This window comes from Branchiostoma floridae, chromosome 12, assembly GCF_000003815.2.
Source record: "Branchiostoma floridae strain S238N-H82 chromosome 12, Bfl_VNyyK, whole genome shotgun sequence".
In the NCBI taxonomy this organism is placed as follows: Eukaryota; Metazoa; Chordata; class Leptocardii; order Amphioxiformes; family Branchiostomatidae; genus Branchiostoma; species Branchiostoma floridae.
In genome coordinates this window covers 20,118,260-20,131,779 of record NC_049990.1, presented here as the reverse complement: position 1 = coordinate 20,131,779, position 13,520 = coordinate 20,118,260, and the positions used below count along the sequence as shown (strand labels likewise).

The 13,520-nt window shown below is 40.9% G+C and overlaps 1 protein-coding gene across 1 annotated transcript in view; it reads left to right on the top strand.

The window, feature by feature from the left end:
* The first annotated feature begins 12,828 nt into the window (after nt 1-12,828).
* LOC118427169 (CD209 antigen-like protein A) overlaps nt 12,829-13,520 on the top strand; it is a 3,416-nt gene continuing 2,724 nt past the window's right edge. The window contains exon 1 of the mRNA XM_035836807.1: nt 12,829-12,871. Within this exon, the coding sequence (XP_035692700.1) occupies nt 12,829-12,871 (43 nt within the window). The remainder of the gene's footprint in view (nt 12,872-13,520) is intronic.

Genomic DNA, 13,520 nt, shown 5'->3' with positions numbered 1-13,520 from the left:
CAAACATCGGGAAAAGGGAACAGTCCCTGATTGTCTGGCGGTGTAAAAGGCGAAGGCCACTATATGCTATATAACTTGGAGGTACCTCCTCCACACATCAGGCACGTGTATGTCATATTATCAAGAGCTGCCAGACGACCACATCGCAAAGAGCTCACACCAAGGCTGCCATATAGACAAAATGTCAGAAGAGAACATGATGGAAGCAAAGGGGGATGCAAACATGGCTGAAGGAAGCGTCTGTAGGCAAGCTGGCGGTGATGGGGATCCCTGCACTCAGTGTTATTCCATGCATCCCTGCACGAAGGTTTCGTCCGTGAAGTCCTGTGGACAGTGCTATTCTCTGAATCCCTGTGACCACGCCTGTTCTCGTATATACGGGAGAAAAGATGGCGATGATCTTACCGCCAAAAGTGGGGCCGAGTCCTGTAGTCAGTGTTATTCTCTGAATCCCTGTGACCAGGCCTGTTCACTTATATACCAGCGAAAAGATGACGATGACCAATACCTCAATATTGGGTCCGAGGCTAGAAGCGGACAGGATAACAGCATCAGCCCTGTCGAGCACAGAGACGAGGATCACAAAGGGTTTCTGGAGACAAATTCAGAAGAGCAGGAGGTAAACGAGACATTGGACGAGACGAAAACAGCTTCAAGCAACAGCAAAGACAGACCTTTGAACTTGAAGGGATGTAACGCGGACATAGTTGTTACAGTCCTACGACAGGAAAATGAGTTACTATGCCGGAGAACCAACAACCAACAACCAAATAACGTCGACGTCGCCTCAGATAATGAGACCATAGAACCTTATATTATTTCGTATATGTGCCCGAATCTTACGCATGAAGAAGCTGAGTGTCACTCATCGATGCACCAAGATAATGCACAGAAGAATTGTGCACATCCTACAAATCCGGAAAATGTTACACAGCCTCAAAATCCGGAGAATGGTGCACAGCCTCAAAGTCCGGAGAACGTCCTGGTGTCTAACCCGTTATACGTGCCGAACATTCCAAAACAAGCAGCTAACGGTAAGAAATGTCTACTCTTTATATCATGACAAAATGGAATTATTATTTGGGGTGTGTGTGTGTTTGTGTGTGTGTGTGTGTGTGTCTGTGTGTGTGTGTGTGTGCGTGTGTGCGTGTGTGTGTGCGTGTGCGTGTGTGTGCGTGTGTGTGTGTGTGTGTGTTTGTTTGTTTCCGGATTCATTTGTGGTCAGCATAAGTCAAAAACCTCTGGGTGGATTGCAATGATATTTGGTGTGTTGGTAGGTGTTGCAAAGATCATGGTCAAGATTCATTTTGAGGCCCCAAGTAACATTGGTACTGCAGCAGAACTCACGTTTTGTATCTTTTCACCTGGACATGTCATGGTCTTGATTTTTTGAAGGCAGATATCTTGTGATGTTTTCAAAGACGTGGTGTGTGCTTGGTCCCCCTAGCAGTTTGCTCTGGATCTGCAGGGGCGTTTGTGTCACAATCTTCCGAGGAGAATAACGGTACAAAAGAAAAGGCATATTTTCATGATATTTAGTATGCAGGTATCTTAGGTAGAAGATGAACACAACAAAGTGGATATCATGCAAAATAGGAATCATTTGAATATTTCATGATGAAAATCTATACAGTGTTTCCCATTATAGGACTCAAATTCATGTGACCGAGAGTGCGCATGTGACCTATGCAGTTCCAGGGAGGCAAAAATTAGCAGACATTTATTCTGAAAATGTCCATAATTTTTTATAATTAATGCAAAACTTTCATTATTCTGTTGTAGATGATTGGATTGTCAACATTGTGATCTATGTATTATTATATTACTAAGTTTGTTAAAGGTTCACATAACAAAGCATGCATTATACAGATGCGAAAGTAATTTTCATAATCAGAATATTTCATGAGATATGAGCTCTCCGAATTCTTGTTGATAAAAAGCATTACTTACCCCTGTTTCATATGCTTTCTTATCATGCTTTTATTTTCAAACTAGGAAATGACATACATATGGACCTGAATATAGATCAAAATGTGATTTTTGTTTAAAATCTATAGAAGCAATTTGTTGTAATTTGGTTTTGCATAGATACCTTTTTGTTTTGAATTACGTATAGTGTTACTGGTACCCTCGTACTGGAAAAAAAATAAGCAGGAAAGATATATCTGGTCAACATTATCTCAAAGTGTATTATTTTGACTGTGCTGTTTTCGGTTCAAGATCTCTGCCAACGCCTTGAAACTGTTGTGATATTTTGCAGGGTTAACTTGTCGGCACATGAACGTTGTTGCATCAGTAGCCATCTTATGTGCGATGTTGATCACGTGCTGCCTTTTTATTGGGTTATACATCAACACCAACATCCTGAATTCTCAAAAGGTAATCCTAAATTTTGCTTTTCTTTATTGATAAACATTGATATATAAATCATTTGAAATTGTTTTGTTTTGGGGAGATATATTTCAATAAAACATTATGCACACTGCAAAGAATGTTGGTTTGAAAGTGCGTTTAAGTTCAACTTAGAAAATGATTTCGGGATTTTGTTTACTCTTTTCCACTCAAAAAAATAAATTGCACTAATACAAATTTCGTCTGAATTCCTTGAATTTTCTTCAGCTATATGACCCGAACACTTTGAACACATGGGATTATGACAAGTGTGAAGTTAAATGTCGTTGGTGGCTCATATCGCCCCCCGTCTCGGGAAAGAGATCTAGAATGTTGGTGGGCTCTGGTGTAGATGACCTACGTTACTAATCTTACCAAACATTCATGTTATTCAAAATGTTAACACCCGAACAAAACTGTGAGCCACTGAAATTCACATGAATATGGTGTGAAATCTCTGATAACAAAAAAACTGGATGACCTATGTTCCAAGAATCTGGTAGAGAACGTTTAGTTTCTCCAATGTAAGACTTACATCTGTTGGTGGAGTCAATTCTATGTTACGGCGAGAGTTTGTAGCCGTTTTTTGCCATTCTATCTGAGATATCTAAATATGAAAAAAATTAATTTGTTTGACTTTCAAAATAATCTACACAGTATTTTCACATGCTAGAGGAGTTCTAACGTAGATTACGTTATTTTATATTACAGTAGTTTATAATATACATCATAGATTCACCATTTATTGTAACATGTTATTACATTTTGTAGTGATTCAGTGGCATGATAATAATTAAAAGCAATTCACATATTCTAGAAATATACACCTGCAGACAATAAAACCAGCTTAGCACCTACTTTCTATGGGCTATCTACCATTTGAAAAATGATTCAAAATCTTAGACAGATTCTCATAAATGTTGTATTTGTGTATTGAATTCCCGTAACAGGCTTTGGCTGATAGTGGTGGATTCGGGGGTACAAGATTAACATCAACTTCCGGGAACATGCAAGAGGCCACAATGTCTGCGATCTCTAACAGCTCCCAAGGTGATTTGATTTAGCATCAAACTTGGTAGGCTAAGGAGAGACAACATGTAAATTATGAAATTTTGTTAAAGTATATCCTATGTATGTATGTGTGTATGTATATGTATGAATAAACCTACCATTCTATTCGAAGTTCATAAAACTTGAATGTTCAGTGACCAAGCTGTTGAAACTTATAGAAAGAATATATGAAACATACATGAAAGAATATATTGAAGTTACCACACGAACCTCACAATCCAATCTGTTGTGCTATCTGTAGCTTCTACACCAAAGGCTACAACACCCTTAGAGACGTCACGTCCAGCTTCTACAATGATCACAGCAGCTTTTACATCAGCAAGGATGTCCACCCGCCAAACGACCAGGCCCTTTCACACAAGCAAACCGGAACCGGAAGTTTACACCAATGGTGTTGTCACACCGACACCAGTCACCTACAAGCTGGGTAAGTCATCTTCAACAAAATGATCATGTAATATTGATATTGATATTGATATTTGATAAACACTTATATGTGGCGTTGTCTAATCTATCCATCAGCTTATAGGAGCTGTGGCTTCTAAGCTAATTTTTTTTACAGTGAATGGGACTGTAATGACTGGATGTCTAGGATCATAATTACATCTAATTATAAATGCATGATAAAGTATAGTGAAAACAGTTGACAGTTCTAGCTTACTCTTTTTCAACATCAATATTGATTGCTAATATCTTAAAAGAAATATATGTTTCTTCGGTTTTAAGTTCCATGGCCAATTGTATCATTACAGAAAGCCGTACCAGAATCGTGAACTCGAAGAAGAAGATCACTTTCGGTGGGAAGGGAAAAGGCCCAGGGAAGTTTAAAGGTTTAACTAAAGTGGTTGTGTCCAGATACAATGAAATATTTGTAGCTGATGGAGGCAACAGACGGATCCAGGTCTTCGGCATGAATGGGACTTTTCTCCGCCTCTTCCCAGCGGCAGTACCCGGTGTAACTGCAAAAATGATGTACCCTACCGATGTCACCATTGACGGAAAGGGAAATGTATGGGTAGTGGGTTTCGTCGTTGACTCAAAGCGTCGGGAAAAATGTGTGTTAGTTAAGTACAATAAGGAGGGTCAACCAGCACTTAATAGCGCAAACTTGCTACCATGCACATATAAATACTTGGTAAGCGCTACCTTTGACGCGGTAAACAACAAAGTCATTGTTGCTGCGGACACTGATATTTATATCTTTTCACCAGACGACTCCTTGTATGATAGAAGGTTCAAATCATTGAAGTTAGCCAAGTGCGTTACATCGGACAAAGAGGGTAATATAATTACGGCAGAAGGGGTTGGAGTTCACGTGTACAATCATCACACTGGACGTCTGCTGTTCAGGATCCTATGGAAGGCAAAGGGCATGGGTATTGATTATCCACAAGGTGTCTACAGAGACAGTTTGGGGGACATCATCATAGGGAGCGTGGCACACAGGGTAGACATGTACAGATACAATGGGACGTATGTCCGCACCGTCGTGAGGGTTAGATTACCATGGGACATTGCTGTAGGACCCGACGGACAGTTGGTGGTGACTACAAGGAAGACCAAAAACCTTGTAACAATTTTTCACGCCATACTTTGATGCCGTAATTGCCTTTGCCAAGAAAGGTTTACTTGTTTTCGGTAGCATCCGTGTGTCTCTCCGTCTATAAAGATGATAACTAGAGAAGGCATGGATTGTCTTGATGAATAATTGGTCAATGTTGAGAAGACCTCAAAGCAATTAGACTTTGGGCCTCCTATCGACTTTCTATGGTACTGCAGCGGAGCTTTCTACTTTGATATATCGTGTTTTGGACGAGCATGTGGTCCCTTTGTACCGATAGGAGGCGGATCAGTAGATAACGATTTCTGACTGTGAGTAAACTCACCATAAAAAGGCTTAAGGCCATAGAACACAAATGGAAATCTGCATTGGCGATAATGTAAAAAAATAAGTAGTAAGTTCAGGATGTCATAATCTCATCCGTGAACATTCCAGGTCATACGAAATCACCCCACACATCAGCTTGCTATCTCAAGTGTCCAAAAGTCTGATTTTTAAAGATTCCAATCAGCGAAACTTACCGCAGCTGTCAAATATACCACCATCTTGGCTTCTCATGACGTTACCAAACAAGCAAGGGAGGAACTGATTTGCATAATTAATGCAAACATGCAAAAACACCTTTACTTGTCATGTGTAATCTAATCAATGATGAACATCACCCTGCATAAAGTATGTAAACGTGTATGTCATTTGCATACCACTGACAAAAAATCTACATATTTCATGGAGGTATGAGGTCGCCGAAGTCTAGTTTTCAGCTGTGGCCATATTTTTACAACCTAGCTGCGTATCTATCAAGTCCCTCGGTCTCTGGAAGGAATGATAAAGATGGAAATTTCACGCCAGACTCATCATAGTGTGACGCAGCAGTCAGCCTTCCTGGATGGGCGAAGGACTCCATTCCTTGATTATTGTCCCTCAGTCTGGTTTTCTGTGGCCGCCCAGGCGTCGTCCTACTTCCAGCTTGCGGGATTGTTTATTAGCTAAAGGCTGTAGTGGGTGCGTCACTTGGCAACACACATGCAAGCAAACGCACACGTGCACGCACACAAACACATACACACACACACACACGCATACAAACACACACAAACAAAAACAAACATGCACACACACACACACATACACACGCATACACACACATACATACACACACACACAAACACACACATACACACACACACACATACACACACATGTTCTTTTCAACCCAAAGTTTCGGTTGCCCTGCCGGATTTAGACAAAAGGCTGTCCCCATTACTTGTAGAATTGCTTGGTGACACGTGACATCTGTATATACACGAGTCCATGAATGTGTTGTTGGGGCGCATATGTAGGTGCTCTATTTCCAGTATGGAGGTAATTATCTCGCAAATGAATTTGATTTGTCTAGCCACTATCATTCATTCATCCAAACTCATTTTTACACACATGTTGTTAACAATAGCGAGAAGTGTTTTTTTTAAACGGGTGTGCTGAGTAAAAGAGCAAATCTGTACGCAAACTTCCAAGCTAAAGCTGCTCTACTGTTAAGCCTTACAGGCAAAAAACTGGGCAAACTTGTTCTGTCACGTATCTAATGTACTGTTAGGCTGTGATGTTTATGTTGTAAACTATGTTTTTTTAATAAAGATGTTTGAAATCATTTATCCAAGCAATGCTTTTTATTGCTGTTTGCTGCATCTGGTTACAATTCAATGCATGTAATAAATGATAACTGCAATCACGATTGTAGTCATGTGTGAAATGGATGAACCTTTGAATAAAAATTCCGGTGTGTATGATATTGCATCTTTCATATATGTGACTATTTCATATATGTCAACTATTGACAAAAGCAATCATCCACATGTTCATTATATCCATATTGATATATCTACTTTTGGAGATAAAACAACAATGATAGTCATTATAGAAATTATATACATATAGAGTCTCCGGGACATTCCGTTTCGTTGGACAAAGTAAAAATCTTAGACTCAGAACAGGATTTCTTCGCGCGAGGAGTGAAGGAGGCAGTGTACATTAGAGCCCACCGGCCCACACTCAACAGAGACGGGGGGCGGCACAGACTCTCTGATACTTATGACCCCCTCCTGCAAAAGTGGCGTGTTCCTGACGTCACTGCTGGAGATAGAGTCATTCTGTGAACAAGGTCGACGGAGTTGGCCGAAAATTTAGGGTAAGTCCCTATATTAATTCAGTGTTGGAAAGAAAGTTTAGCAATTTCTATAATGTATTCCACCAACACAGATGAACTTTCATGCTAACAATGATAGTCATTACTGAACTAAACAACGGAGCAGCTTTGAACCACATTTTCATAATGCACAGATACAACTGTTATCATAATACATAATCAAAATAATTAACAGTGGTCCTCTGATTGAACAATTGGTTGATGGTCGTTTTCTGTCAGCTCGTCAGGACAATTTTGCAGCGATTTTGAATCCTGAGCCTCTTCGCATTTACTGCTTCTTGTACTAAAAGTTGTAGCTTATATGGAGTCCGGGTAACCTACTGCATACGGCTGGATCTTATAGTTGCCGTCTTGCTCTTGGTCATCAATGTATCTGGTCGCTGCACGAGAAAACAGCTGTGGTCATGGGTTTTTATTGTGAGCCACTGCATATGGCTGAATGTCTTCTCCATAAGCCACTGCATATGGTTGAATGGTATAGTTGTCTTCTATCGGGATTCTGTCACGAGCAGGGATGTTTTGTCCACTTGTGGTTGAGCTTCCGTCAGGTCCTCGAAGTTCTACCTTGTCAGCATAAGCCACTGCGTACGGCTGGATGCTATGGGTCTCCGCTCTAGTGGATGTACCTTGTTCGTGAGGCAGATCTGTTCCACTACAGAGTTTGAAGATGGAGAGGACAGCGGCTGCCACCGACAGGGGAACGACAACAGCGCTGACAATGGCAATGGCGTAGTTGACATCCTCGTTGATGAATAGTTTTCCCTCAAGAATAATGACGTACTCCATCTGTGTCGTGTGTTCAGTGATTGGCATGGTGTGCGCCATTTCTGTATAGCTCTCAGTTGGGATGGTATCGGTGTACGGGTGGGTGTTGAAGATGTGAGGACTTGTTGAGTCTATCATCCTTGAAGTTGGTGTCAGAGAAGGTTCGCTGAATGTTGTGGAGCCTATCCCTCGCTGCGGCCTCTCTGTGCTGGTTTGACAGAAATATTTTTTCATGGTAATTAGGTTGGTTCCCGAGAGTTCAGGAGGAAATGCGCACCTCAGAGCGCCGCGTTGAGAAATGAACGTAAGATTCGACAGGGAGCAGACCAACCATGTTAGATTCTTGTCACACGTCAGCTTGTTGTGTCCGACCTGAAGACCCACGTACTGGTGTCGCGACAAGCGCACGACATCCCTGTCGATCGTAGTGATGTGGTTCATCTGCAGGTCTGCCGCCCACAAGGATTCAGGTTGCAGAAGCGCGTCAACGGGCACCGAAGTCAGGCGGTTTTTAGACAATCGCAGATGTTGTAGTAGGCGTAGGCCACGAAAGGCATGTTGCGATATTGTGGAAATCGTGTTCTTCTCCAGGATCAGGATATATAAATTCACGAGACCGAGGAAAGTATCCGCTTCTGAAGGTAAATAGAAGATTTCTCGTGAATGGTGAGAAATACTAGATTCTTGCTCTTAGGTACGCGATGACAACTAATGATACCGTGCAACTTGATTATCGAATGTGTATTTTTAAGCAGATACAGGTACATTTGTACCAACGATCTGATGGTCAATTTATGGTCGAGAAATGTATTTCTTTTACGAAAAATAACTTACTTAACCCTCAAACACCCGAATATTTTGCGACTAAAATGACCGAGTGGGGTCCAAACGGACCCTAAAATGTTTTGTTAAAAGAATCTCCTTTCCAATTTTTATGGGTGATGATTGTACATACAAAGCTTGGTCAATTTAAGATGATCACAAAATGTTGTTAGCAAAAATGATAAGTAGTTCAGGAGTCTCTAAACTTTGATTTAAAAACTGTTTATTTTGCTGGGGTCCGTTTGGACCCCAGACGGACTAAACACATACTTTCCGTTATAATTTACCCAAAATTGTGCCAATCTCTGTAAAGAGTTAGGAGATGGTATAACAGATATGTAATAACAAGGTCACGGAATTGATTTTTCTTCAGATCAAAAATGTCCCCCCCCCCCCCAAAAAAAAAATGGCACTTCCAAATTTACGCCTGGGGTCCAAACGGACCCCACTCGGGTGTTTGACGGTTAATAGATATAAGTGAGGAAATACAATTTCGACTAGATGTACAAACAAAATCCGTATTCGTAGTGTTTCAACTATGGCATGGAAGTAATTAGTTGACGTATTTTATTCTAGACATTTTATTTGATGTTTAGCTATAGGTAAGTGGTGTTGGGTTTTATAAACCTTATGATACCGTGTAGCTACTGAAACACCTACATCCGGATTCCGTTAACACATTAATATACTCTCCAGCTTTGCGTTGATCTAACATCAATAACTTTGATCAGCATTTGCTGTGTCTCGATACACCTTCCGAAGAAATAAGCTCTCGAAAATCTCATGCTATGATTTGTACTTTCGCGTCATATTGTAGGAGACCTTGACTTGCTGAATCTACTCTATTTAGCCAAATTTACTATGGCAGGGTACAAAAACTGCAAAACAAAATGTTCTTCTCTAACAAATCTCATGCTATGATTTGTACTTTCGCGTCATATTGTAGAGGAACTTGACTTGTTGAATCTACTCTATTTGGCTAGATTTACAATTATATAATAGCAGGGTACAACCACGGCAAAATGAAATGTCCTTCTGACTTACCTAGCCGGGAGATGCGGTTGTCAGCAAGGTAAAGATGACTTAAGTACGATAGACCGAAGAAAGCCCTTGGCTGTATAGCTGAAACATTCGACTTTCGGATGTTCAGATGGTTGAGGCGCTCGATGCGAAGGTTCTGAAAAGATTGCTCAAGGAGCGTCGAAGAAGAGAGGTGTTCGATGATGATTGATTGGGTCTCTCTTGGGAAGTCGGTTGGTATAGCGTCAAGGCATACGGGAAAGACGTATGTTCCTCCATGCCCAACCCAGCTACAGGACGAACCTTTCCCATTTGGATTGGGACAGCGACATGAAAACACCACTCTAGTAAAACAGTCGTCAGGACATCGTTGTGCCGCTTCTGGCACGAGAAGTAGGTGATTGGAGACAAGAAGGAGCCAGAACAGTGCCTTCCGTCCAGCCATCTTGGTGCTGTGCTTAGGCGGAATTCGTCTTGGGTCTGGACCTCATGATGAAATGCATGAAAATCAAATTCCCTGTCCTTGTTTACTCCTTCCCCAAGGATACATTGATGTGATAAATACGTCTGATGACCTGTTCTAGTTACTATATAATATACATATATATATATAAATCAATATTGATATAGTTCGAACTTTGAACCCACCGTCTGATCTGTATGGATATTCGAACCGTGAAAAGCCTTCTCGCTGTTAAGGTGCACTCTCACTGCCCTTGCGTCACGCATGCTTCACTGTGGGGTTCGAAAAATACTCGAATTTCAGAGATAAAGACGAATTTTCTTACTTTTTGTGCATTTTGTCGTCTTCTAAGCCATACTTTTACGTACTACGCAATATCTGAATTACAAAAATATCAAAAATACCAATACAGTGACGCAGTGAACGAACCCCGCAGTGACGCAAGTGCAGCGAGAATGCACCTTTTGTGTTGAGAATCAACGTTAGATTTTGTACAGCTTGCCCCGTCTTTAATGCCAGTAATCAACCGTTTCCAACAGTTGTAGTAGAAAGTATAAATGATTCCAGACCAGGAATAACAATACCTGTGATTTCCTTTGCAGCATCTTATTTAATCATTACATATAGGGTAGAGGTAGTTCCGTGGGGCTTGTTATTTCCTTAAAAAATGGAGATATAGTTTTCTGTGTGTCTATCTGTTGTGGTTCCGGATTTTTGTAGCCAGCATATGTGACTCAAAAACATACGGATGGATTAAAATGATATTTCGTTTGTGGGTAGGTGTTAGGAAGGCGAAGGTTAAGGTCATTTTTGGACCCCCTGGTATGTGACGTTGGTACTGCAGCAGAAATTATGCTATTTAAAATCTTTTGACCTGGATGTGTTATGGTCTTGACACTCAACATTTTGATCGGTGTAAGGTATTTCCATAATCAGGCTGTTCTCATTTAAATGTCGAAATGCTGTCGCCTGACTTTACACCTTGATATGGAGCAAATTATAGCCAACATCACTGGTTCCTTCACTTTTCCACAACCCCTGTAATGTTTTACAAAAGATGCCGACAACATTCGTATTGGTTGATTGCCTAGAAGATTATTATAGCCACAGGTGGGATTTCACACCCTAAAAAATGGCTGTCGCCTGAGAAGAAACGAAGAATTCAAGTAGTAGCCAAAAATGTATCAATTCAGTTCCCAGAATGATTGTTCAGTAGGTGAAACCAGCTACCCAGGCCCACTGCCCGGTCACGTCAGATCGCTCCTGTCACTGATCTTGGAGGCTGTGTGAGGTAGTTTATGCCTGTCGCCAGATTCTGTAACAAACGTTACCACCACGAGTACGATGGTTGCCACGGTTATATTATCCACGTATAAGGCAAGAAATGACCGTTTTTGTGACGCTGTACAGCTTTTCTGGTTTTCTAAAGAAACAAGAAAGGGTTGTTGACCGCCATTTGTATCCCACCTTGCTTAAAAACATGTTGTACAGAAATGACTGTAACAAACGTTACCATTGTTTAATGCTGTCTAAGATGTCTATTTGACCTGGTGTAAAAAAGCTGCCCACTTTTCAAATGCCCCTAAGGACATCCACTTATACCTAAATGATGTAATCAATAAGGTAAGTCCTTTCGAAGAAAACAGGATAAAGTCTACTGTTGTAACAAACGTTACCAGTAACGTTTGTTACCTGCCCTGTAATGCATTACCAATGGGACCGAAAATAAAAAGTTGCCATTTTTTGGCTATGGTTAAAAGAGGAATTTTCCTAAACAACCAGGTAGTTTTCACTGAAAATAAAGCCGGTTTATTTTTCGACCAAAAAAAGGCCATTTTCGACATTTTAATGAGAACGAGTGATTCACGTTGTTTATGAGCCCTTAACTTTCCACAAAACAACGCCAAAATCCGTACCATTTTAGGGCACAATTCATCCTGGGGCAACCCCGTTACACGCATGCGTCGGCTTGTTACCTCCATGAAAAATGAATGTATAGTTTTCGGTCTGTTTGTGTGTCCGGACATCCGGATATTTGCTGTCAGCATAAGCATAACTCAAGAACCTCTTGATGTATACATAACCAAGCATAAATTATGCAGATGTAATGGTCATTTGCATAATCAGAATATTTAATGGAGGTATGCTGTCTCCGTGTGTGTGTGTGTGGTGTGTGTGTGTGGTGTGTGTGTGTGGTGTGTGTGTGTGTGTGTGTGTGTGTGTGTGTGTGTGTGTGTGAACAAGATAACTCAGACCGGCTGGGTGGATTCGTTTCATACTTGGTGTGTGGGTTCAACCCACGGATCTGCAATTGTAAATTGTTCAAAATTACTAAATTCGAAAGTCCACATTTGGGGATCCGGAGGTCTATAACACGGGTAAGCACAGTTTTGTCTTGCTAAGTAAAACACAAAACAACCTTGATGTTGACAATTGGGAAGCGAGGGGATCCAAATACCCCACCAAACAATAACGCTTGACTGGTTACCTGACGCTGACGCAACTTAAAAATGTATGCAAATCTAAGTGAACATGGCTGCCCATTGGCTGAAGCAGAAACCTAAACAACAGGCAGGTTATGGGGTTATACGCAAACCTTCAGATCTACACAGAACTAAAACTATATGTCCTACTAACTTCCTTCCATGTCAAGGCTGTTGTACGAGACCGCATTAATATTGTAGAATTTCAACAATGTATCTGAATTATTTGGGTCTGGTTCTTCTTCTCATGGAGTGCACCGGCCAACCAGTACTCAATTGCCGGAGCCAGGAAGAGAGATGTGTCTGTAACCCAGTGGTGAACGTTGGGGGCCAGGCTTGTTACTTCGACGGGGTACGTGAGCCATCTTAATTTCCTTGTGATCAAGTTCAATACTTATTTGTTTGTTTGTTTGTTTATTTTGAAACACCTGGGTAGCCTATTCAGTGCTAATACACTGATTTTCGAGAGGGCCCAGTTTCACATGTACATACATGGAAATAAAGAAACAACTTACAGAGAGAAAAGTAGACATACACGTCGGAACATATAAGTACAACTGAAACATGAAAGACAGATAAATCAAAATCATAATCCGAACCAAGGTCAACAGTGTAGGAGGTTAGAGGTCACTACTCACTACTGAGACTATGTTAGGTCTTTCAAAGCTGACTTAAATGAATTCACGCTTGGAATTTGCTTAATGTAGGCTGGTAGTGAATTAAAGTGTTTAGCACCTCGTA